This window comes from Aedes albopictus, chromosome 3 (genome assembly GCF_035046485.1).
Source record: "Aedes albopictus strain Foshan chromosome 3, AalbF5, whole genome shotgun sequence".
Classification (NCBI taxonomy): domain Eukaryota; kingdom Metazoa; phylum Arthropoda; class Insecta; order Diptera; family Culicidae; genus Aedes; species Aedes albopictus.
The window spans coordinates 77,897,348-77,925,022 of record NC_085138.1 but is presented as its reverse complement, the minus strand read 5'-3'; the positions used below and the strand labels follow the sequence as shown (position 1 = coordinate 77,925,022).

Here is a 27,675-nt window from a genome sequence, read left to right as displayed (position 1 = left end):
CATCATGTTTTTGTAAACATGGTTTGATATGATCAAGAATATGACCCTTTTCAAGTGCTGGTCGTCAAATATTCTCGATCCAGTTTTGGTGCGTGTTCACACGGTTCACACGACGAAAAGGCGAGTGAAGTGGTGGTGTGGTGCGTGTTTTTTTCTGTACCTAGTCAGTCGTCGTCAGGAGAGAGGAAAATATTTGCAGCGCAGTGAAAAAGTGCCCGAGCAGCTTTTTTTTTAAATAGTTAGCAAAGATGTCGTCGTCTGCAAATTCCAACCAACATCAGCAGCCATCCAGCAGTAAAGCCATTTCCCGGCAGCTGAAGGCCAAAGCGAGCGAGTTCCTCGCTGGCCCGGAAAGCGCATCCAACAATCTGCTGGAAATCGTCGCGTTTTTGAAGGTGAGGATAGATGTCGAACTCGAAAATTTTATTCGCATATCGTAATGGACGGTGTTTGAAAAATGAGGGGGTGCCAGATGATTTTTATTTGCGAAATGGGAAGCGTTTGCTCGACTTGATAATCAAATTTGGTGTGATTTTCCTCACAGGAGAGTAATGCACGGAAAAGTGCCGTGATCCCTGCCCTGCTGGTGGTGGAGTCCATTTTCTGCGAGCTGCTGAAACGAAATGAGATGCAAATCGTCGTGCAGCCATTAAAACCAGCTGGTGAGTGGGTGTGGGTATTTTTACTTTTTCTGGGTTGATTTGATGGATGTTTTCTTTTTTTGCAGACGAATCAACCGGATCGTCTCACAAGCAGTGGCTGCAAGCTCAGTACAAAGAATCGTTCAGTGCCATACTGGAGTCGGTCGGCCACGATAAGCCAGCGGAAAGTTCGCAAGCATTGGCCACGGCCATGAAGCTGATTGTGGCGGAAACGGAACATCCACTGGAAGCCAATTCTGGCACGGTTCACTTTCCGTTGTCCAAGCTTCGACAAGTGCTCCAAGCGATGCTGTCCTCGGATCGACTGAATACCCACCTGATGAATCGGTTTTTGGAATATTCGGCCCATCTGGATGTGATCTACTTCTGCTGGAAGATTGTGCCATCGTTGGCTCCGAAAGAATTCTGCCCAAGTACGGTGTTCATCCAGAATTACCTCAGCCTTGTGGGAGCCATTTGCTTTGGCAAGGAAGCAGTAGAAGAATCCCCAAGTTTCCTCTGCATTCAGATGCAGCTGGACTACCCCTACATCCGGAAGCACATCAACAAAACTTGGTCTTGCGTTATGAACTGGAAGCACGACGAAACCAGCCATCGGCAGCTGTTGATTCTTCTGCTGGAGAAAGTTCTCTCCCATCTGGATAAACCGGTCCTGCTGACCGATTTCCTCATGGATTCGCTGGACGTTGGCGGTGCCATCAGTCTCCTGGCCCTGCAGGGCATCTTTGTTCTCATCCAGCAGCACAATCTCACCTACCCGAACATCTACGAGAAGCTGTACTCGATGTTCGAACCGGAAATCTTCCACACCAAGTTCAAGGCTCGCCTCTTCTACCTGGCGGACATTTTTCTTAGTTCCAGCCATCTCCCGGAAGGCCTAGTAGCCGCCTTCGTAAAGCGACTGGCCCGCCTGGCCTTGATCGCCCCACCGCAGGACATCGTCATCATCCTGCGGTTCATCGGTAATCTCTTCCTGCGACATCCAGCGCTGAAGCGTTTGATTTTCCATCCCACCGGAGGCGAAGGTGCGTTATCTTATATTTGCTGGAAGCTTTTCTGACTAAACTCTTGTGCTCTTTTTAGTTCCCCAAGACCCGTACGTGATGGATGAACGGGATCCGATCAAGTCGAACGCCCTCGACAGCTCGCTGTGGGAAGTGGCCACGTTGCAGTCGCACGTGCTGCCTTCGGTGGCCACCGCTGCCAAGTTTATCTCCAATCCGTTCCCGAGCGCCGAGTGGGATCTGGCGTCCGTGTTGGAAATCAACGAAAATGATGTAAGTAGCATTCGAATGGGGAAGTTATTCGTGATTTAAATTTGGAGTGGGTCTGATGAGTTTAACTTTTGAGGCTGGTCTCATTTTTCTATTCGCATCTCGCAAACTAATCAATATTTGTTGGAAATCATAGCAGTCGTATGATGCATTTGAATTCTATCATAGTATATAAGGCTGATGTCGGTTGCTATGTACATAATAAATAACAACTGCATGGCAACCGTTGGGGTATAAGCACAGATAACAGACGTTTATGCTTATATTGGCAATGTGTGTAAAAATGCTCAACAGCCATTTTGTATGTAACGAGCAGCTGAAACTCATGTGGCAATCATTTAGAGATGGCGCAGTGATCGTTAGTCAGTTATCGCTTTCAAGATTGCATGCACTACGCAATTTTACATTCAAGATTGTATTCGATCTTGAATGAAAGTGGAACTTTGAACTATTCTTGCATTCAAGTTAGATGTAATGTCGCAATCAGTTGAGTAGATGGCAGTAGTGAGCCAACGTATATCGGTTTGAACATTTACACAGGATTCTGCGAAAAATTTGTACTAGCATAAACATCTGTTATCTGTGGTATAAGTATCGCTCTGGTCCCTGGGAGCAATTCAGTTTCTTTTCCAAATAATAAACCACCAGTGCTCTTGTAAAACGTGTTTCTCTTCAGGTTATTGGCCTAGTCACGCCGACCTAAGAGCAAAAGTGAAAAAATCTCAAGCCCGTTCCAGAAACCAGGATGTCCAGTGCGAAGAAGGCAGGAATCGTGCAGTTTGCCGGCGAAGGCTACGACACGTGGAAGTTTCGAGTGGAGACTCAGCTTTCGGCGCACGGAGTGAAGGAAGCCATCACGAACGACCCCCCGGAGGAAGGCGCAGCAAAGGTGGCGTTTCTGGAGAAGGACGAGAAGGCGAAAGCGCTGCTGGTGGCGTACATTGCGGACAGCCACCTGGAGTATATTCGCGACAAGCAAACCGCGAAAGCGATGTGGACGTCGTTGGCAAATACCTTCGCAAAAAAAGGTTTTGCTGCCCAGACGTACATCCGGCGGTCGATGGCGTTGCTGCGAATGGAGGAAGGAACACCGCTGGCGGACCATTTCCGTCGGTTCGATGAGCTGGGACGACAGCTGAGGGATGCCGGTGCCACGGTGACGGAGCTCGACATGGTGAGCCAGTTGTTTATTTCGTTGCCACCTAGTTACGATGTGGTTACCACGGCAATGGAAAATTTGGACGACCAACAGTTAAACCTCGGAACTGTCAAAGCACGCATTCTAGAGGGATCGCAGTAGTCTGTGCACGCGGACGGTTGTGTTTTTTGAATCACCTGTCACGTTTTTTTTCGGCTCCGTGTTTGTTTCGGCCGATGAAATGGCAAGAAAAAGGAAGATCAGTGAAGCTCCAAAGGAGCATTTCGTTTGTAGGGATTTTGTAGGACGTCGCGCTTTTGCAGGTGTTCGGTTCGGCTGAAAAACTTACTTCCGCATGTTTCGAGTAGATGCTTTGCAGCCGTGGGATTCATGATTCGGCAGAAATATGCCACCCGGAATTTTGTTTCTTACGTGAAAGATTAGGTTATTAAGCCGGAAATCCCTTTGCTTGAAGTGTGCCATTTGTAGAGATGGCAAAGTGCGTGTTCGGAAAGTGTCGTCAATTATCGCGATCGCCGTCATATGCCGGTTGCGTGGAGTGATTCGAACAGAGCATAACCTGGAAATGCGTTTTGAAGCTACAGGAGTGGTAGTTGTGTGTTGAATTTTAGTGCAGGAAGACAATTGCAAAGTGAATTGAAAAAGAAGAGAAACGGTGCCTAATCGAATATTTTTGTTTTTGGGGTTTTCTGTTGTAACGCGTTGTTGGGGCTGCTTTTAAGTGGCGTGATATGACCATAAATGTGACCAATTGGGGCTTTTAAATATTACCCAAGGACAAACGAAAAGATTTGAAAAATGGTGAAAATTGAACCGGAATTCTTTGCCGGAATGCAAGTAGTGTCGCCATGCCATAGTTGCGTAATGAAGAGCATTGAGCAGTTCAAAACGTCTGGCTTACTGTGATTGGTGGGCGTTATGCATTGAATAAATGTGGATAAAATTTGGAAAAGTTTAAAGGAGAAAAAAGACAAATACTGGTGAAAAGCTTCAAAACCAAGCGAGGGGAATGCTCGTACCATCTTTGAGTACTGTTGGCACAATGTATTGGACAATTTCATTCGGTGAGATCTATCCTTTTTAATATATATATGTTGTTTTACATTTTATATGTTAATATTATGTTAATTTATATTTAAAAAAAAAGGGTCATCATTGAGGGGTTAGGGGACCGACCATAACGTTTTAGTTTATTTTCAGAGAGCGAGCAAAGGCGCTTAAACCTAGGCACAAGGGCCAGGACACGGACCAAATACCTGTGTTCCATCCCAGGATTCCAAGGACTATGGGGTGACATTAACCCTCTTAGCATCGTCACCCCCACCGATTTTTCACGTATTTGGCTTTCTATAAAAAACTGAGCGGTTGGTACGAGATGTCCCTGCTTTAATGGTTTTATTGTAGAATCAATAACGCTGCACAGTAGGCCTGGCCGCTTTAATGCTTGTAATGCATTTTCGATGTACTGCAAGCATTAATAATGACAAGAAAAATGGTAGAAGTAGTCGATTCTATCATTTTCCAGGATTCTTTCAATGAATGGCTGTGTATGTGTAGACTAGACTAGACTAGACTAGAACTGTCAAAGCACGCATTCTAGCGGAGGAGCAAAAGCGTTCTGGACGAGATTCCGGTACGAGTGCAGCGAGCGGTTCGAATGGAGTGGTGTTGGCGGCCAAATCCGGAAATCGGCGTGGGAAGGCAACGAAATTCCCAGGAAAATGCTACCATTGCGGAGAAGTGGGGCATAAGAAGTTTGCCTGTCCCAAGGTGAAAAATCATCCGGATCGGGCGCAGGTAGCGAGACTCTCGATCGACAAGGAGGTGGCCCTTGTTTCCGGAGCGACGGTGTCGCTCGAACAGGACGAAATCGAGTGGGTGCTGGACTCGGGTGCAAGTTGCCACATGGTCAGCGACGAAGGATATTTCCAAGAAATCCATGTGCTACGGGAACCACTTCACATCGACAGCGCGAAGGATGGTGAGGTTCTGGTAGCATCCAAGGAAGGAACCGTGAAAGGCAAATCACTCGTTGGAGAGCACCGATACACGTTGTCATTCAGCCACGTGTTGCTTGTCAAGCAGCTGAAGTACGACCTGCTGTCGTTGGCGCGGCTACTGAAAGCGGGTGTGCACGTCGAATTCAAGCCGGATTGTGCCGTTCTGACGAAGGACGGCGATACTATCGGTGTGGCGAGAGCGAAAGGTAATCTCTTTTACCTGTGGATGAACCGGCTACCCAATGGAACGGCGTTGGCGGCGGATAGCACTCCGGACCTGGGGCTGTGGCACAAGCGGTATGCGCATCTCAGCTTCAAGAATGTGCTCAAATTGAAGAATGCCAAGATGGTGACTGGACTGGATGGTATCCATGGTGACGCAAAGTTTTGTGACACATGCGCGGAAAGCAACATGGTGAGGCTGCCATTCAACGGAACGAGACCGCAGACTCGAAGACCATTGGAGCGTGTGCACACGGACGTGTGCGGACAAATCACACCGACGACGGCGGTTTTCCTATCGTTTGTAGACGATTACACGCACTTCGGAGTCGTTTACCTGTTGAAAAGAAAGGATCAGGTATTCGATTATTTCAAGGTCTACGAAGCGATGGCGACGGCTAAATTTGGAACAAAAATAGCAAGCTTGCGGTGTGATCTTGGACGTGAGTATTTTTCAAATATCTGAGTAGTGCGAGTTAGATGATTTGCTCTCATATTCGTCTGCTAAAGCTTCCGATACAGCTTTTCCGTTGTTGGTAAAGCCGTTGGGAAGGTTGAGTGTGATTGTACTGGTAGTCCTTTTGCCTTGAAGCCTGTTTATCTTGTTCCAGACTTCACTTGCCGGGGTGTTCGGGTTGATGCTTGTGACGAAATCCTCCCAACATGTTTGCTTCGCATTCTCAATAGTTTTGCGAGCTATTGAGCGAGCTTCCTGGAAGTTTTGTAGTGCTTGAGGTTTTCGAGGATCGTCGTTACTCATCCTTCGTAGAGCCCGTAGCCGTTTACGTCTCAGCTTTACTGCTACTTCGACGTCTTCGCTCCACCATGGAACCGACTTTGGTTCGCGTTTTGCAGCAGATTTTGGAATTGAAGATTCCGCAGCTAGGATAAGTTTATTCGAAAACTCTTCAACTGTCAGAGAGTTTCCTGCTCGTAGAGTTTTGCTCGTGAGGTCTTCAAAACGTTCCCAGTTGGCTTTTGCGTAGAGCCACTTTGCACGGGTGTGCAAAGCGTTTACGGCGTCCATCGTGTCGATTACTATCGGTAGATGGTCGCTGTCTGAGGAGTCTGTCAGAGTTTTCCAGTTGAATTTTGTTGCAACGGATGTAGAGCACAAGGAGACATCTAAAGCTTGGGTGTTTCCAGTGACTGCGTCTATTCGGGTGTGCGAGCCGTTGTTTAGGACTATCATGTCGTTTTGCACTACAAGTTCTAAGATTTGTTCGCCTCTTTTTCGACGGCAACACAAATTTGAGAGTACCATATCCCAACACTCCCAACGACCAAACCTCTACAAGCGATACAACACTGACTTCAGTATAGAAGAACTGATGTGGGCCCTTGATCGCAAAGGAGGTCCTTCAATAGGCGCAGACAATATAGGCTACCCAATGTTGCAACGACTCCCTATGACTTCCAAGGTTGCTTTGTTAGAGCTATTCAATCGCGTCTGGGACAGCGGGAGGTTTCCAGAGCAGTGGAAACTAGGTACCGTTATACCAATCCCCAAACCGGATTCGGATCGAAGCCTAGCAGATGGATACAGACCAATAGCTCTCTTAAGCTGTTTAGGTAAAGTTTTCGAGAGAATGGTAAACCGCCGCCTCATTACTGAACTCGAAACAAACAAAAAGCTAGATTCACGTCAACACGCATTTCGTTCAGGTAAGGGTGTCGAATCCCACCTAGCACATTTAGAGTCTCTCCTCTACTTCGATATGAATGAGCATGTCGAAATTGTGTCCCTCGACATATCGAAGGCCTACGACACAACATGGAAACCTGGAATCCTCCGTACCCTCAAAGAATGGAAGATCTGCGGCCGTATGTTAAACATGCTCTCTAGCTTCCTTGCTAACAGACGCTTCCAAGTCTGTGCGAACGGAACACTCTCAAGCCCCAGGAAAGCCGAAAACGGAGTTCCTCAAGGATCTATTCTATCAGTCACGCTCTTTTTGGTGGCCATGCAACCTATATTCGACAAAATACCTGCAGACGCTGAAATCCTGCTTTACGCCGATGATGTCATTCTGGTCGTGAAGGGAAGCAATCGTTCATCAGTCCGCCAGAATATGAGAAAAGCCGTCAAAGCTGCCACGGAATGGGCTGCTAGCGTCGGATTCTCTATCGCTCCTTCTAAATCTAAGCTTCTTCATTGCTGCCGTCAACGCCACCGAAAACGAGGTCGACCCATTAGAATAAACAATTCTCCTATCCCACAAGTACGTAAAATGAAAATATTAGGAATTTGGGTAGACTCGAACATCAATTTTAAACAACACCTAGCTTCAGTCAAGAGCAGTTGCCGCGCAAGGATCAACATTCTTCGAATCCTAGGATGTCGGCTAAAGAGAAGTACTAGAGCCACCCTATTAAAAGCGGGATCAGCGCTAGTAGTATCAAAATTATTTTTCGGGTTGGGACTGATCAGCACCAACATCGAAGACATGGAACGGATATTAGGGCCAATATACAATGCAGTAGTACGCTTGTCTTCCGGGGTTTTTGTTACCAGCCATATCCCCTCTGTCATGGCTGAAGCTGGATGCCTACCTTTCCGCCTGGCACTAATACAACGACTGGCGCAACTCGCAGTACGGCTACTGGAGAAAACTTCGACTGCGTCCAACTACCCTCTGGTGTCAAGAGCAAAAACCCTGCTTCAGCAATCTACAGGTTATACTTTGCCTAATGTATGCCCCACCCTCCGAAACACCGATCGAGAATGGAACACACACGCTCCACGCATAGATAACCACATTAGAAACAACATCAAAGCAGGCGCAAACAAGAGTATCGTAATCCCAGTGTTCCAATCCTTCATCACAAATCGGTACCAACATCACACCAAGTGCTTCACGGACGGCTCAAAAGACGGCCCCTTCACTGGCGTTGGGGTAGTGATAGGGAACGAGGAGGATAGCCACTGTTTACCAGATGTTTGTAGCATATTTTCAGCAGAAGCGTACGGCCTCCTGACTGCCGTATCTAACTGCAACAATAATCAAGACACAATCATTCTTACTGATTCCGCTAGTTGTTTAGACGCCATCCAAGGAGGTCGGTCTAAACATCCATGGATTCAAGCAGTAGAGAACATCTCAACAGAACAGAACATCACCTTTTGCTGGATCCCAGGTCACTGTGGTATCAACGGAAATGAACGAGCAGACGCACTGGCCAAACAAGCGCGCAACAAGCCAAAGCTTGACATCCCTATACCTGCCCAGGACGTCATAAAGGCCATAAAGCGGAATATCTGGTCAACATGGGAGAACGAATGGCGTCAGCACCAATTGCAGTTACGGCAAATCAAATCTTTGCCCATTAAATATCCGGATCGTAAATGTGCATCCGAACAACGAGTTCTGACGAGGCTACGAATAGGACACACTCGTCTAACCCACTCGTTTATAATCAACAAGAAGCCCCCACCTGTGTGCAACTATTGTGGGACTCAGCTTACGGTCCAACACATCTTCATAGACTGTAGAGGCTACACCGGACAACGAACAAGCTGTGGTATCAACGGATCACTCGGTGAAATCTTAGCATTCGATGCACAAAGAGAAGCTAAAGCTTTGAAATTCATTAAAGACTGTGACATTTATAATGAAATTTAATCCCTTACAATTCAATGTATATCAATAGGTGGCTAGATGTAAGTTAGGAGTTATTACGTTTGTCAGACACGAATGCCACATAAGTGGTAAAGTGTCTTCAATAAATATTAATAATAATAATTTTTCAAATCAGCAACTGGCCTACTAAGAGGAAAAAGGTATCCAAGTGGAGTCAACGGTCGGGTACACCCCGCAGCATGATGGTGTGGCGGAACGCTTTAACCGCACCATAGTGGAGAAAATGCGAGCAATGCTGACGGAGTCGGGTGCACCGAAATACCTTTGGGGAGAAGCGGTCCTGAAAGCTGTCTACGTTGCCAACAGAAGTCCAACTGAAGCAATCAAGGGAAACCAAACGCCTGCGGAACGATGGCACGGAGAGAAGCCGGATGTCACCAAGCTGAGAGTGTTCGGATGCCAAGCGTTTTCCTGGATACCGAAACAGAAGAGAGGTAAGCTGGACCCAACCGGACGGAAGTGTGTATTTGTCGGGTACGCACCGGCTGGATATCGCCTCTGGGATCAAGATTCCCGGAAAATGTTCGTGGCCCGTGATGTCCGGTGCAATGAGGCAGCATTTCCATTCAAGTCACCAAGTGAAGACATCGATCGTCGACTGGTTATTCCGGAGGAAATATCACCGGTCCCTGAGTAAGAGGGGGAAAATGAAGATGCTGGACAAGACGACAATGCTCAGGACGGTGACCATGTCTCCGGTGGTTATTCCACTGCTGGAGAGGAGGACGACAACGAGGAAGGCGCAACCGCACTCCCGCCACAATCAGAAAGGAACGCACCACGTGATGATGTTCCGAGGTCCAGTGGTCGGGAGTGCAGGAGACCAGGTTGGTTTTCTGATTTTATTCCGTATAGAGCGCTTTCTGCTGGTGTAAATTCCATACAGGTTCCCGAACGTTATTCCGATGTCGATGGTCATCCGCACGAGCCTGAGTGGAGGCAAGCGATCGATGAAGAGCTGGCGCGGTTTGCAGAAAAACCGCACATGGACCGTGGTTCGATGTCCCGCCGAGGTACAGCCCGTACCGTGCAAGTGGGTGTTCAACGTGAAGACCGATGCTGACGGACGTCCTACGCGTTACAAGGCGCGGCTGGTAGCTAAGGGCTACGCACAGAAGAAGCACATCGACTACGAGGAGACGATTGCGCCGGTGGCGCGGCTAGCTACCATCCGAACTCTCCTGGCAGTAGCAACGACGAACGGACTGAAGATTCACCAGCTAGATGTCAAGACTGCCTTTCTGAATGGGAAGCTCAACGAGAAGGTGTACATGCAGTGTCCAGAGGGAGTGGTCCTACGTCCTGGAGAAGTCTGCCTACTACATCGAGCGCTTTATGGTCTGAAGCAGTCGCCGAGGTGCTGGAACAGCTATCTGAACGAGTTCCTGACAACGTTGGGATTTACGCGATCGAAGTACGACTATTGCCTGTATGTTCGGATTACTGGCGACAACACGGTGTACATCGTAGTTTACGTGGATGACCTTCTGATTGCTGCCAGGAACGAAGTCGAAATCGATCGAGTGAAGAATGTGCTGATGCGGAAGTTTGAAATGACGGACATGAAGGAGCCGCACCACTTCCTGGGCATTAAGATCACTCGGGATCTAGATCGAGGAGTGACGAAGCTGTCCCAGTCGGGGCATATCGATAAGATTATTGCTCGTTTTGGCATGGAAAACTGCAATCCCGCCAAGACTCCAGCAGAACCCAAGCTGCAGCTGAAGCGAGGAGATGGAAGATGTCCGTATCCCTACCGCGAGCTGGTCGGTAGTCTCATGTACATCATGATGGGCTCTCGACCGGACCTTTGTTTCATCGTTGGCTACTTGGCGAGGTTTCAAGATGCTGCTGGTGAAGAACACTGGAAGCATGCCAAGCGAGTCCTACGGTATCTGCAAGCAAAGAAAAACATGGAGTTAGTCTACCGAAGAAATCCAAGAGAACCGATGGTCGCTGCCTACGCAGATGCAGACTACGCAAGCGATGAATCCGATCGCAAGTGCGTCTCTGGCTTTCTGCTGAAGGTTCACGGAAACACAGTTGCCTGCTCATCGAAGAAGCAGTCTACTGTGGCAATGTCTTCTACCGAAGCCGAGTACGTTGCCATGAGTTCCTGCGTAAGTGAGACGATATGGTTGGTCGGTTTGATGGCCGATCTTCAGCCGGATGCCCTGCTGTATCCGATACCGATATATGAGGACAACCAAGGAGCGATTGCGATGGCTGAACGAGAGGAAACGAGGCGAGTCAAACACATTGACGTGAAGTACCATTTCATCCGAAATGTTGTTGCCGAAGGTACGGTGAAGTTGGTATACGTTCCGACTCAGAAGCAGCAAGCCGACATCCTCACGAAGTCCCTGCCCGCTCCAACGTTCGTAGCTTTAAGGAATAAGTTAGGAATAGAGGGAATCAATTGAGAGGGGGTGTTGGAAATCATAGCAGTCGTATGATGCATTTGAATTCTATCATAGTATATAAGGCTGATGTCGGTTGCTATGTACATAATAAATAACAACTGCATGGCAACCGTTGGGGTATAAGTATCGCTCTGGTCCCTGGGAGCAATTCAGTTTCTTTTCCACCTAATAAACCACCAGTGCTCTTGTAAAACGTGTTTCTCTTCAATATTTATCAATCAATCAACCTCCCTGGGCTTGGATTATATCTTCCAGGAAGCTTTGATTTCAGGCATGTGGTCGATGGCCTTTGTAGTAATGATTAGAATAGCTGAATGTATAATCAATGGCAAACAATTCTGTAAGAATCAGATCTCCAAGTCATCTGATATAGTTATACTGATCATGACGCTGCATAGTATATCGAACATTTGTCGAAGTCATTTATGTGCCGGGAAAATATAATTCCAAGTTGGAGAGAATATTACAAACTGAGGGAGGGTAATAGGCCCAGTCAGACCCCTGAATGGGCAATGTGGGTTAGTTTATGGGAATGCCATTGAAGGTTTGTAATATTCTCCGAGGCTTTCGAAATCCAACAGGGCGCGTCCCCGGGTTGCGGATAGGGGGAAAAGGGAGATTTTTCACATTTGTACTGTAATCAGCCAATGTGGTATTATCTCCTATGGTGTTGTAGTGCGAATGAATGATCTCATTCTATGGGAATTCGAACCTTGTAATGTATTGTTTATCAACTTGAATTTTCTAAGCTTGATAAGGTTTTGAAGACAAACATGAGATGAGAGAATTGCCTAATAGGAAAGTCACATCAGCAAAGCTTTTACATATGCAAATGCTATCCATGGGGTCATGTCTAGCATTTAATATGTATGGCAATGACTGATTCTTACCTAGCAGGGGTACTACAAGACCACGCGGACAATTCGATTAAAGGCTTAATTGGGGATAATATATTTTCCAGAACTGAAGGGACATTTTTTCCGGGGTGACTGGCGAATCGGAGAGGGTAGAAGTTTCCGTTTGTTATAATTGACAAAATAAACAATCGGGCGCTTTTTCTTTCTATGACTTGCTTGGTATTTTGTGGATTATTGTTTTTTGGTTTTGGAAGGTATGCGATTCACTATTGAGCCTTAAAATTATTTTGCATCTGAATAGCATTGATATCGTCAAGTCTGCACCAACACCCTAATCCCACACCAAAATACCCTTTTCCTATCCCATGGCGTTTATGTGGTCAGCAAAGACTATTCAGCCCAAGGGGGAAGACAGCTCTGCACAGAGTAACACTTTGAACATAGAGCAAGTTTGAGTTACTCACTTTTTGCTCAAACCCGATTACTTAGATCTAAAACTCAAGTTGCAATATGTATAATGTGTCAGATGATGACTGGAGTAAATGTTCTTTGACAACACGCAGCATACAGTGGACCAGAGGGGGATTTTCCTCGAAAAATTTCTTTCGACTATGGAGTGGGAATCAAACATACACTTCATGGCACTCACAATACGCCTAAACAATTGACGGCGCTAGCTGTACGGCCACGAAACCCACAAAAAGTTATTTCCAGACCGATAGACGTTAAAAGCACAGGCATCGCCACGCAGCGTGTTACGTCAGTCAGTGATAAATAGAAATACATATTTTTTATTCACCCACCACTGATATCAATATAAGGAACTGGACAATTGCAGCGCAACCACGCGTTGTACTGAAGTCTATTCTGGAGGTACCAACACACACCACTCAAATCTGGTCAAACCTGGCCACACCACCGATCAACTCGCTCAGACTTGTGCTGTGTTTGATCGTTTGTGACAAACGTTGCGCTCATTGGAGCGATTTGGTTGTTGGCCACATGAGGTTTGACCAACCGTTTGACCTGGTGTTTAAGTACTCTTACACACTTTCTGGATTGGACTTTGATGTATGTTCCCTGTGATAGAACAGATTTCCAGGTTATTTTTTTTTATATAGCAAAGACGTATAAAAAAGCACCACGTATATGGATTCAATTTGTTTTATTGTGTGAACTTTGTAATACTATTTTAAATAACGACTGCATTAATTATTATTTAAACTCCCTCTGAACGAAACGTCGCAACCTATCACTGGACAAACGATATTTCGCAGGTGTCACCATCCATAAGAATGTAGATTTCTTGACACTCTTCACATTTCCTTTCTTGTCTCGTATTCTAAAGGAATGCTTTTCTCCTGTGGTACTACTTTTCAAATTCAACGTATCGTTGCAATTTGGAAACAATTCTTCTGCATCGTATATTGGTTCAACTTCCTGAAAGGTTTCTCCAGTACACTCTTCGCTTTCCGATTTATCAAACATTTCTTCGTCTTCGCTATTTCCAGTATCGCAATCATCAATCTCTTCTTCAAATTCATGCTCATCATCTTCTTCCATGTAATAATCTTCGTCCTCAACACTATCGTTCCCTGCTTCTTGAGATCTACTCTTTCGAACAATGATTGAATCAGTCATATCAATCTCCTCCTCTGCCATACCAATGCGAATCAAAGCTTCCCGCGCAGCATTCTGTGCTTTCTCAATTGTTTCAATTATAATTGCATCCGAAGGAAGTTCAGGAATGTCTCGTGGTTGTTTTTGGAGTATTGATAATGATGGAAAGTTAATGGAGTTTTTGTATTTGTGCATTATTTGGTTTTTGGTGTGAATTCGCTTCAATTTCTCTGTGAGCTCTTTCGCCGAGAAATTAATTACCGTTTGCTGAGTTGTGCCCATGGATCGAAGCTGACGAAACATGTTTTCGTTGGGTTGACTAGATAATACGGAGACAATAAACTGCTCTGGGGGCAGTTATTGTCTCTACATTCCTGGAGGAAGAGGATCAGGCTATGAGCATTCAACTCTAAACAGTAGTAGGCATTGACGGTAATGCATAATTTAAGGCTGCTGAATCGCCTTTTTGCCCAGTTTCTCCATGCTCGCACGATAAAATTTGCTTTCCTAGAATATTTTATTTGTTAGAAGGATACTTTTCACATATTTAAGCAATAACGCACCATATATCATAGATTCTCTCAATAGGAGAAATGCCTTCCTCTACCAGAGCTGTATACATCATATTCATTAAATTCAAAAACAATACTGTTCCAGAGCTGTTTGCGATGTTTGACTCTAGATAAGAGATCATTGTAGCGTCCATCCATTTTAATGTCGGTCCAAACTTCATTTTATCCTTGATTTCGACATCTGACATAGAAAGGCGATGATTATCTTTACTGTGCTTTTGAACCAGTTCTTTTAGGTGTGCTGTTGTTATAATGCAGTTTCCTACAAAAAAAAGTTTCTCTTATAAAATTTTATCATGGTTTTATGTTATGTTAACGTTTGTTACCTATTTTTAAATCACTTCTTACTAATTTATTCCTGAACTTGTTAACGGTATGCACCATATCTTGAATATTTACAGCTCCTTTTTCACAGTCTACTCGAAACCACCAACCCCAAGGTGATGGAACAGCGCATTTTTCTAGCCCCGAGCGTACTTTCATCGCTTTCATCAATCTTGAATCTCCATCAGAAGCATGTGAAACCACTTTAATACCTTCTTGTTTTAATAAGTTCTCCGTATGTTCCCATCGATTTAAAACATCGCGATAATCAAACCTGTTATCGGAGCATGCATGATACAGAACATAAGGAACGGCTCCTGTCACTAGTGGTAAAGCAAGTTGAACATATCCATAATTTCCGTAGGGTATCGCGCTACTTGGGCGGTGGTTTTCTTCGTCTGTTATTTTCGTCTGTTTTCCACTGTAACTCGGTCAATTTTGAACCGATTGACTTGAAATTTTGTACACGGGTAGATACTATACCTATCTCACCGCATTCCAAGAATTGTGTCAATTGGTTCAAGATTGACTGAGTTATAGTGGAAAACAGACGAATATAGAAGCCACCGCCCAAGTAGCGCGATTCCCTAGGTATAATTATTCAAATCATCCAGAACTTTCTGTGGTGTTGAAGCTGCAAATAAGTTTCTTAGGGGTAGTCCATTTGAATCAAATGGTGCGACTAGGCCTCTTATTGAATCTTTCACACAATCATATTCAACTGTCGCTGTTATTCTTGTACCATCTTCACAAAGGGCAACCGCCATAGGATATTGATTATCTGTGAGATATTTTTTCAATCCTTTTATATCCAAAACTCCTTCTTCAATATCGGAGGTATATTTTTGAAGATGTCGTTGAATCGTTTTTTTTACACATTGTTGTCGTATTGGAAGACGTATATTCGAAGAAAGAATTTCCAGCCGTGAGGTACTCGTAAGTCATAATATCCTTTTCAACTTCTGTGTATCTTCTAGCATGCAGATTAGATCCCTTTAACCTTTGATGCATGGACATCTTTTGATGAACAAGAAAGTCAGTCGTATCACATTCCTCAGCCCTATCGTTGTCATATGCACTCTCTATAATAAAATTGAACGTTATTTCTTAATCGGGTCTTATTTTATTCCAACTTATACTATAATACCTATAACGCTCACATCATGCTCGTCTACTAGATTTGGGATCTGCAATTCCTTGTCATTAGAGTAATGCGGGGCAAAAGTTCGCACCTAACAGACTTCACAAAATAACTAATAAACGAAAAGAAAACAATATCATTTTTCTTCGTTAAAAGGGTCCCTATCATGTTGCCTTCAAAATGTAGTACTAGATTTTTTCGCATTACTTTTGTAGTTTTAGTAATACGATTTTTAATACAAGTACTCCAATGCGAACTTTTGCCCCATAGTGGGGGCAAAAGTTCGCATTATGCGGGGCAAAAGTTCGCACCTTGTACAGGGTAGTTTATTTGTGTGATGTTCTTTTATTGCATGTTAAGGTGAATATAGAACGAAGCCACACCTTGAATTTTCAAAAGCACAAATCTGAGGAACCAAACATCGCACTAAGCTGAAAAGTTGATCGATTGGTCACCACCAGCGGGTGACCAATCGATCAACTTTTCAGCTCGGTGCGATGTCTGGTTCCTCAAATTTGTGCTTTCGAAAATTCAAGGTGTGGCTTTGTTCTATATTCACCTTAATTCATGTTCGTCTTTTCAATCTAGCCATGAAATCTGTTTCCTTCTGTTTTTAGCATTACGGCCCAACTGGAATACGACCTGGTGTTCAGCTTTTGTATAGAATGTGTTTTATGAAGACTTCCACAACTATTAACTAAGAGCTGTCCTTTCCAGCGTTACTGAAAGTTGCCAAAATACATTGTGGGGTAATCATAGAGATACATGTTGCACAAAATACAAAATACAAAATACAAAAAAAAAACAAATATGCAGCAAAACTGTTGAACAGGACCGTAATCGAATCTTATCCCCGTCAGTATGGTGATGAGTTACAGCTGTCAATTTACAAACTAAGCTATGAAAGACCCCGGTAGAGTAGATGAACATAAGAACTTCAGAAACATACGAAAAGACACGACGAGGATGACGAAGAGAATGTTTAAAAATGTTTTTGACCATTTTTCATTTCTTGAAATGGGTTAACATAATGTTTGTCTTACAATGGAACTTCTCACAAAACTAAGTTCAAACCCTCTGCCGGAACGATTTCAGGATGCATACTACACATATTATACATATATAGTAGTTTCTATACGAAATCTTCATTGCTTCAAAGATTCTGTAATTATATTGATGTATTAGATTCAGAAATCTAGTGCGAACTTTTGCCCCACAGCTACTGCGAACTTTTGCCCCACTGTAGAGGTTTTAACAATGTCCCTTTCTGTAAGAAGCACTAGTAGTTTATTGTTTATTCGAGTGCACCTCTCGAACTACTATGGAATAACGATTCTCCGACGTCAAGAGGTTATGAGATTTTTCTTCTTCTTGTTACTACAAATTCTTATTCCAAAAGGTCCAAAAATTCTATCAAAACACCTCGAAACACATTTTTTTGCATAACTCTGCCAAACCATAACGAAATCAATCCAATTTTTATTGACGAGTAACTGACCTGATTATGTGTCAAACCCATACATATTTGTTTGGGTTCTTAACTTGTGCTCAGAAAAAGACCCACTGCGAACTTTTGCCCCGTGCGAACTTTTGCCCCGCATTACTCTACTGTCGATTGGCTCGGCGTTAAGCTCCTGGATGATGGATTCATCAACGACCTCGATAACGTTTCCTATGGTCGTTCCCGATGGTGGTTCGATGAGACTTGATGTATTGGTCGTGTCGTTTTCACGGAACCGCTTTGTTGATGTCGCGAAAGAGTCTTCGGGTCTGCGCTTTTGAATGATGGTTGATGATGTTGATGAACGAAGATGGTTGATGAAATGACGGTTTATGTTGAATAGCGGCCAGCTCCTTGTAGCTTCCCTGATAATTCTCAGATGTTTCTCTTTCTTATTTGCTTCACATTCAGGGCAAGTTACGAATCCAATGATCGTTCCTCCAGGTCCTTTCTCAAACCTTGAGGTCATGGATCTTGTGAGGCTTGACACATACTCAAGCTCTTGGTTATTTTGTAGGCTAAAAATTTATAGAATCTTGAATAAATAAATTTAGCATAATATTTACTTGCAAATTTCAATACCTTTGCTCAAAATGGCGCAGAAGCCGATCGACGAGTCCAGAATGTTCATCAACGGGGCATATTCCAAAATGTTGAAGTGCGTTTATAGCCTTACTTGGAGTCGGACAAGGAGTTGTAGTCACTGCCAGATACTTTTGCAGCCCGTTTCTCTTCACTGCAGCTGCGAGGGTTTGGAGCACCCGAATATCTCCGGCGGTGAACTTAAACAAATCGGGCTGTCCAGCGTAGTCGCCGTAGAAATCCTCCAACGATTTGGTGGCATCTGAATCTACAATTCTCTGGATCCTCTCCACTCGGAAGCGCATTTGCTGCTCCATAGACTTGATATCTTCAAGGTCAAGCTTTCCCAGCGCGGCATTTCCTGCTAGTCCTTCCAACTCCAACGTATTTTTAATGTGCGGTAATACATTTCCCACTTCGTTTTCTATACTTTTCCAGAAGAACACATTCATCTTTAACCTTGTTTTCACACCGCGGTTATTGGATGTCAGTACATAACTGAGCATAACAACAGGTTGCTATGTATTTTAAAAAGTGAGCAACACGAGCTGCTCAGAGCTGCTCAGTGTTCTACTCCAGAGTTACCATGAGAGCAAAAGCTGTCTTCCCCCTTGATTCAGCCATTACCCCTCCTTATCATCGGCTTTGGACTGACTTGCGCTCTCATTGCCCCACCAAATGCTGCAAAATGAAAATGAAAATGAAAATGAAATATTTATCAATCAATCAACCTATGCGATTTTATAACATTCTTATGAAAACCATTTCACACCTTTTCATCTTTTATCTTTCCCATAATTACGTTCCCCAGGATATATGTACCATACTTCGAGAAAATGTGTGAAAAAGGATGCATAAATTTCTTTAAGGAAAAAAAATCTGGGGAATGTTTTTCAGGAGAATATTATAAAATCGCCTATGCTATGACTAGTTGTAGATTTGAACTTTTATAAAATTTAATTTCTTTCGCATGTGATTATTGCGATTGAGGAAACTCAAGTGCTATTGTAACATCACATATTGTTCAGTCATTATTATCAGTTTTGTACTATACACCTCTAATCATTCAAAGTGGATCGACTGCTTGCAGACAAAGTATCAAATATACTTATGGGTATGAGATCTATAAAAGTTTAAGCACTTCCAACAACTTGTTCAACTTTCGACGTCCGACCAACTACTATCGACACCTTGGCATGAACCGCCTAGGGTACGGCGCATCACTCGTGGCGAGGTCCCATCACTGCAGGAGATCAAAACAATCATCCTAAGCATGAAGTCGAATAAAGCTTCTGGGGTCTATCGCATATCAGCAGACATGCTTAAAGCTTAAAGTTTGTTTTCCTCTTATCGCAGTTGCTTCCTTGACCTGATCAAAAGTTATGTACTAACAGGCTACCGTTTTCAATAAAATACTATTAGGGTGGGGCGGGGCAAGATGGGTCAGTGCCATTTTCGGGCGCATTACTCATGTTTTGATTATGTTAATAATTTTGTTAGATGACCAGCATGAATATACAAAAGTTTGGGGCATTGATTGAAAAATTATTCACTCTCATTGGAAATAAAAAATAAAATGGTTTTTAGCCATTTTTCTTATGCGATACATTCCATATAATCTCCATATAAACGGCCGCGGGGCAAGGTGGGTCACCTTCAAATTTGAACGTATTTTTGGAGCATTCAAAAGTTATTATTTTTTTATTACAAGACTATCTCATAACTGACTTCAATCAAGCGGAATGAACGTTTAAAATTATAACATAAAATTATGATAATTTTTTAGTGAAAACATCGATTTTCAAGTCGCCTGAGGACCACTCGAATCGTAAAGTTTTTTATATTCCAAATAAATTGATAAAATGTTTACTAGTAGCCCTTGTTTACTCAGTATGGATATGGAGCATATATGAATGCGGAACAAATCATATATTTTGACGTTTTTCGTTGAGAAAATGTGAATTACTTAAAAGGTGACCCATCTTGCCCCGCACTTTTTTCACGGCGCAAAATCGGTCACTTTTTAAAATTGCTTGTATAACATCATATTTTGTATTTAATAAACGTTTGATCGACTTTGAGCATAGCTAACTAGTCTTTTGAAGAATAGAGGACGAATACAAACCAATACGATTTGTATTTACAAAGTTATGATGATCCGTCCTTAGGTGACCCATCTTGCCCCGCTCCACCCTACTATTTATATTACTTACTCAATGATATCCACGCAAATACTGCTTTAACTATATATTCTGTAATATTTGGGAAACTGTGACTTTTCCCGCCGACTGGATGTGTTCGAGCCCAGAGGCCGCCGAACTCCGGTGCGTCGAGTGGGATGAAATGGATCGGGAATCCTCCTCGCTCGAGTAGCTGCTGGAGTTGTCGTTGGGCCTCGATGGCTTCTTCCATCGAGTCTGCAACGGAAAGCACGTCGTCCATATACGTTTATTCCTACACACGATGCGAGAGGCGATTGGGTAGGCATTGCCGTCTTCTTCCACCAGTTGCACCAAGCACCGTGTGGCTAAGAATGATGCCGATGCTGTACCGTAGGTAACGGTACACAGTTCCAAGACTCGCAGCGGTTACGACGGGTGGGGTCTCCAGAAGATCCGCAGGAAACGGCGGTTTTGCGCCGCCTGCAGAACTTGGCGGTACATTTTGGACACATCTCCGGAGAAGGCAATCTTGTACTTCCGGAACCGCAAGACGATGAAATGCAAGTCGTTTTGTACTACGGGACCTACCTGTAGCACTTCGTTCAGGGACAGCTCGGATGGCGACGACTTGGCGCTGGCATTGAACACAACACGGCATTTCGTGCTCGAGCTTGACGACCGTAATACCAGCGGCGTCATGATCGCGATTTTTTCCGCAGTCAAGTTCGCAGATTGTGAACAATCCTCGGTACCCACTTACGTAATTTATGTTTAGTCCCTTTTGTCAGAGCTGTCAGATTCGTTTAACACGCTAAATATAATTTACACAAAAGGCAATTTTCACGAAAAAAAAATACACGGTAATGAATATTTATTGGGTACCGGACTGGACACAGAAAATTTAGTGGTTTTCTTTGGTACATCGAGGTCTTGAAATTAGTCTATGGTAATACCGCGTGGTGCGGCATGTAGTACGATTGCTGGTTTGGAGGGGCTTCGGCTTCAAGGACTTCGTGACAGTGTCCAAGAGCTTCGTACTGCCGGAGGAACTCCACATACTGTGCCTGCAATTCGGGGTTACCAGGCACACGAGGCTGGCCTGGAAGCTAGAAACTCGGGACTTGATCTTCAGGGTTACCTTGTCGCGAGCCATGGTGCGCAAGGCGTTGATGCCAGTAATCGGGACATTGACTGGTTGTTGTGGGAGACCAAGGCGATTGGCCAGTTCTTCGAAGACGAAATTTACCTGGGAGCCGCTGTCCAGCAGGACACGGCATGGATGCGGACGGTTCTTCTTGTCAAATGCTTGCACCACTGCGGTAAGCAGCAGTACCGTCTTGGGCGACGGGCGGGTCCACAGGAGCATTCTTCTGCGCCGACTGCGGTTGAACAGACGGAACCGGCGGTAGGGTTACCACTGACTCCGCGGGAAGGGAAACTGTGGGGTATGAACAAAACTGAGTAGCATTCCCAAGGGGTTGGTCACTCGGCACATTGTGCCCGGCACACATGCCGGCACATCTCGGCACACATGCCGGCACAATCCGGCACACATGGGCACAACATAGAAATCCAACTTTGCGGTATGGAATCAAACTGTCATTATACTTACGATTGCAAAAAATCCCTTCATACAGATTCTAGACAAGTGTTCTGGGTGGAATTTTTGTCGGTAAACACCGACTAGACCAATAACATTCGCCAAAAATAGACAGGATTATAATAAGCGCAAAAACATTCTAAGAAAATATTCCACTGGGCACATTCGGCACACTTCGGCACACACTGAAAAATAACCGGCACAGTTTAGGCACATATTGGCACACGCTAAAAAATCACGGCACAAATGAAGTGTGCTGAATGACCAACCCCTTGAGCATTCCCCATGCGTGTATTTCCCCTAGCAAGCATCAGTGACAGCCAGCACCATGACGGGGTCGTCGTCAGTGTGATGCTGCCTCATTGACGAGTGGACTGTTGGCGGAGCAAGTCGCCATCACCGTGAGGTTCCGTATTATGCCAAGTGATTCTACTGCAGTTTGCTAAGATGGCTGGGAGCGGATTGTTCCAGTGAGTTGCCCGGTATTCACATTGGCGATCCTGCCAGGAGTGCATCATAATCAATAACAAGTTAATCATAAAATAGGTAGAATCACTTGGCATAAAAACAGTGAGAGAAAACAAATCGTTTTGGTGTGTGAAGTGTGTGGTGGTGCTGCAAACACAGTGAAGTGGGTGTTGCAATTCTGCGGTTCCTGACGAAAGCTAGAGCGCGGAAAGTTTTTGTTTTTCCATCCGCGTTCTGTTTTAGCCTTGGTTCTAGCACAAACACATGAACAAAGGCGCGGTGACGTGGTTGATTTTTGTTGTCGACTGGTAGCACGCTGTGGATAGGTGGTCGGTCGATGATTGCATGCATGTTTCTTCATGTTCTTGCTCGGCATGGATGGTCGCGCATTCGTTGATTCCTCGGATCGTACATGCTCGTGTTGTCGCTCGGTTGAACGGTAAATGCAAACAGGTTGATGTGCATGATGGTAGAGGTGTTTGACTATTGTGAATGTTGCCGTATAATACTCGCGGCGTTGGTTGGTTGGGTTGGTTTTTGCTCGGGTTTTTGGTTGGGCAAATTAATGGCGTGTCGAACCGCCGAAAATTATTCTGCATAAGGAAAATGCAGGGACGTGTAATGAAAACCGTCCAAGGAAACGGCATTTTTGGATAACCGCCGAAAATTATTCTGCATAAAGAAAATGCAGGGACGTGTAGTGAAAACCGTCCAAGGTAAAGGCGTTGTTGGATAACCGCCGAAAATTTTTTTGCATAAGGAAAATACAGGGACGTGAAATGAAATCCGTCCAAGGAAATGGCGTTCTTGAAAAACTGCCGAAAATTGTTTGCATCAGGAAAATGCAGCGATGTGTAAAGAAACCCGTCTAAGGAAATGGCGTTGCATGATAACTGCCGAAAGCTGTGCGTGAGGAAAATGCAGGGACGTGTAATGAAAACCGTCCATTAAAATTGCATATCGTAAAACAGTTTAAAATTCGAAGTACGCAATGAAAACATATCTACTGAAAATATGTTGTAGAACCTCTTTCGAACTCGTTTTGTAGAATCTATTTTCGTATAATGAAGGACATTTGCGTGTTATATATGGTCCATCTGTTCCATCACATTGAAACATTGAAAATGGAGTTGTATGATATACGGAATATTTAGTCTGATAAATCTCAAATTCGTTAATCTCTTGTTTTTTTCTTTTTTGACAAATAATTCTTACAAAATATGTTCCATTTCGTTGAATGCGTCGAATTTTCGCAATCGTGAATAACGATTGATTTGAGTAAGAGAAAAACAGGGCCGGCTACATAACGAGACGTGCGCTTGAAGGAGAGAAGAAGCATCACCCAACTGCGTGTGTTGTAGTTATTTTTATTGGAGCTCGGCAAAACCCCATAGATGATCGGTTAGCATTGCAAGTTATCAATCAAATGATAATATTCGATATTAACAAAAGTGCGTTTACTAAACAAAAAAGTAAATGTGGCCATTCGTCTTAATTCTTGTATCTTGAAGTGTATCTTGTTGCATTGGTGCCATAAGGATGAAGAGAACGAAATTGAGGGTTTGAGCGTAAAAATAACAAGCCTGCTAGTAAGAAAACTTTTTTTTTTTCGGAGAAGAGGGAGAATGTGGGGTATGAACAAAACTGAGTAGCATTCCCCATGCGTGTATTTCCCCTAGCAAGCATCAGTGACAGCCAGCACCATGACGGGGTCGTCGTCAGTGTGATGCTGCCTCATTGACGAGTGGACTGTTGGCGGAGCAAGTCGCCATCACCGTGAGGTTCCGTATTATGCCAAGTGATTCTACTGCAGTTTGCTAAGATGGCTGGGAACGGATTGTTCCAGTGAGTTGCCCGGTATTCACAGGTATTAGACTTTGAATCTTGGCTGGGTACTCCATCAGCATGGAGCAGCGTGTGATGCCGGCGTTGGCACTTACGACACGTCTTATCGGAAGGACACTCTCGGGAGCGGTGCCCTTTACGCAGGCAGTTGAAGCATACTCCTGCAGCTCGGATCTTTTCTTGCTTCTGGGAGTGGTTCAGCTTTTCCAATGCTGTGCACTGGATATTTCGATGCGGACCGCCACAGATCTCGCAGGGTTGCGATACCGTAACGGAAACTGCATGGCTCTTCTGGAGTGGATTCTTCGGAAGCGGCTGGAGCTGCTTCGGCTTCTCCTTGGGATTCGCTGGATGGACGGCTGACTCGCAGTTTTCCAGGATCTAACACCTGCACTTTAGGAAGTGGATGGTACTTGAGAAGCTCTTTTTTCTTCTGGCCACCTTCCCAGGCCTTTCGGGTTGACTTGTCCAGCGCGGAGACGATCAGATACACGACGATGTGTTCCGATAGTCCAGTCATGTTCTGGTCGAGGTAACGAAGACGCTCTACATGGCGGGTGGTTTCGTTCAGGAGCGCACGCAGTTCCTTGTGCGTCTCCGAGGTCATCTTCCTGAGGGACAGCAACCCAAGGATGTGAGCTACCACTATGACACGCTGATTCTCGAAGGAAGGAAGTTCCACTTCCACTATTGAATCGCCGTATACCACGAAGCTGCTTTGAGCCTCAATACGCTATCATACGCCGCGTTCCATAGTACCGGGCCCAAAATGGAGCCCTGAGGTACCCCTGTGGTGACGTTGTAGCTCCTCTCGCCTTCCTCGGTGTCATAGATTAGCACCCTTTCTACTTCCAGAATAGCAATATCCAGTTTCCGGCATAAACTAACCGGGACTCCTAGATGGTGTATGGCGTACTCTATGGCCTGTTGAACGCATTCTTTACGTCCAATGTGATGACCGCGCAATAGCGGATTCCTGTTCGGTTCTTTTAGAGCGCTATCTCGGCCGTTTTGGTTACGGACTTTATAGCGTCCACCGTCGATCGACCCTTCCGGAAGCCAGAGTAATCGGGTTTCTCGGTATATACCATCAGCCTCGACAGAATGATCCGTTTTAACAGTTTTCCGGCGGTGTCCGGCGGCTCTTTTTCCACCTCTCCGGAAATTCGCCTCAGTCTAGGCACATCTACATAGCCATTCTTGACAGCGCCGTCTTGATGGCTATTTCGGGATACCGTCCGGACCCGGAGCCGGGACAGGGGCCCATGGTCTTGTATCTTGGCGGGGGAACAGCATTTCCACGATCTTCTGCAGCATCTCGGGGGAGCGTACTGGGGGTGTTGACACGCCCTCCGTTTTGGCCATGACTACTCTGTAGGCATCACCAAACGGGCCGTGTTGGAGTGATAGAGACGATTGTTAAGAAATCGTTTGATGACAGTCAGGCATGATGCTCGAATCCTGAGAGAAGCTTGAGCTTGAGCTTGATTGGCTCGTGGGTACTACTCCAGTATCGCCAGACCTCGCCAGACCAGCTACAAGCACAACAAGGAACCAATGAGATATCTGTCGGGGTGGATACCAGGCGTAAGGTTATAGATAAGTGTGTTTTTTAATTACTCTGAAGGTAATGCGGCACAGCTCGATTGATTGCATAACTCTCAGCCGTTATTTGATAGACGCTGTGAAAGTTGAAAGGAAGGTAAACGGCTTTTTAAACCCTTTTCTGTTCTAGCAATGACTATGAACATGTGAATATATATTAGTTGTGTATAGAGAAGGGAGAATGTATAGAAAGATACAAAGTAGAAGGAGAGGGAAGGGCCGGGGATTGAACGCAAGGTCTTCTGCATACGAATCAGAAGCAATAGCCACTAGACCACCAAGCGCATTTTGTAAACGTAAATATAAAGTAATGATAAAATCTGGAAAATTAAATTAAATTGAAATTGGAAAGTATGGTATAAATGGCATTATCTAAATTTTTCGGCAATTTTCAATAATTTGAACATCTATTTATCTTCCCACAGATTTTCGACAAAGAGATCGCGCGAAAGTCCAAAGAATATGCCTTAAACCTGGAGAGACCGACGTCAATGTTCGTGCACTGCGGTGGCGAAAAGACGTCCCAATGCTGGAAGCTATACTGAGTTCGCAACGCCACCGGCTTGGGGACACAACTTTAAAAAATCATCCAAATTGGTTTGTTTTTTTTCTCCTTCTCATTTTATGACATTTTCATCTGCCTAACCTGTAGGCAGTTTTTGGTTATTACAAAAGCGTACGACATTTTGTACCACAAACATGCAAACACTAACGGGAAACTTTTTGTTGTAAAACTGAATTTCGGTTAGATTTTATCAACTTATCTGTATATCATGCAACAAACACATTTAGTAGCTTAGCTTAGCGCGCTGGAAAAGCAGCTTATAATCACATTACGAGGTGTATAACGGAAATATTATGTCTTATCTGTAATATGCGCATTACCACATCTACAATAGAGAAAGAAATCCATCATACACGACAACCAGTAAATGTAATAGCCATCCTTCGCAATAGATTAAATACCGAATACAGGATCACAATTACTATTCGAATAGTAGACATTATCAGAATTATGAAATTGTATAACTTCTCAATATAGTCATAGTAATAACCAAATCCGCCAGCATAAGGAGTAATTCTCACTGAGACTTACCCTTAAACGACTAAACAGAATGAAATATAACGTTCCTATCCCGTCACACTTGAGTTGAAGTGTGCCGTAGAGCAAGACAACCCCTACACAAGCAGTATGATTCATTGAAAACCCCCTCGAAAGCAACAGAAACCACACTGATGAAATGCAAAAAAAAAAACGTATCGATATACAATAGGTTCATGTTGATTGTTTTATTCGATGTTATTTATTGCTTAATTGTAACAATTACATGCAAACTGAAGAAAAAAAAAGTAAAGTGATATTTTCATTGTTCAACTTTGAAAACACATTGGAAACAAAAAAAAAACAGGAGAAGGAAGTAAGTGAGTAGCGTGTAGATAACACACACGACTTACCACGGATGTGATGCAAAACCGTTCAAAGTGTCCCTCTTGTCGGAACTTTGGTTGGAACGCGCAAAAAAAAAAAAAATGATAAATGGATCATTCAGAACCGACACGGTTCTTCGATTGGACAAACTAGGAATGTAAGGAACCGCTGGCTGTAGAGCAGACTCGTCTTGCGTGAAGAGTTCCCCGTATAGCTGATAAGTAGGATATATTTCAATTGAACAACATGGGATACCATTTGAGCGCCATGAATTGCAGAACCACAGCAACAACACTTACTATTCGTACACAAATACATACACACATACAAACACATCTATTAACCTGTACTTTATAGATATGAAAAAGGAAATCTTTACAAAAAAGCAGCGGTGATCATAGGATATTTGAATTATAATGATGTAGACCTCTATACAGTAAAGAAAAAAAAAAAAGAAGCAAAAGGATGAGTTGACAAATGAGGGAGAATGATAGAAAGATAGAGTACATACATACAATATAAAGGCCAAGTTCGGTTACTCTTCCAAGCTGTACGGGTGTATTTATTCAACGTCCGAAATATAATGAG

The 27,675-nt window shown here is 44.2% G+C and overlaps 1 protein-coding gene across 1 annotated transcript; it reads left to right on the top strand.

Moving 5' to 3' along the window:
• The first annotated feature begins 126 nt into the window (after positions 1–126).
• Positions 127–27,634, top strand: LOC134284223 (nucleolar complex protein 4 homolog). Its single transcript, XM_062842879.1, has 5 exons — positions 127–395; positions 545–662; positions 728–1,687; positions 1,746–1,939; positions 26,084–27,634. Exons 1-5 carry the CDS (start codon positions 249–251, stop codon positions 26,201–26,203), a joined length of 1,539 nt encoding a protein of 512 aa, XP_062698863.1. The 5' UTR covers positions 127–248; the 3' UTR covers positions 26,204–27,634.
• The last annotated feature ends 41 nt before the right edge of the window (positions 27,635–27,675 follow it).

Excerpts from the sequence above, each read along its gene's own strand:
- LOC134284223 (XM_062842879.1), top strand. The coding sequence starts at position 249 with ATGTCGTCGTCTGCAAATTCCAACCAACATCAGCAGCCATCCAGCAGT. Across the intron at positions 663-727 it reads GCAGCCATTAAAACCAGCTG|ACGAATCAACCGGATCGTCT; the intron begins GTGAGTGGGTGT and ends CTTTTTTTGCAG. Across the intron at positions 1,940-26,083 it reads TGGAAATCAACGAAAATGAT|ATTTTCGACAAAGAGATCGC; the intron begins GTAAGTAGCATT and ends ATCTTCCCACAG.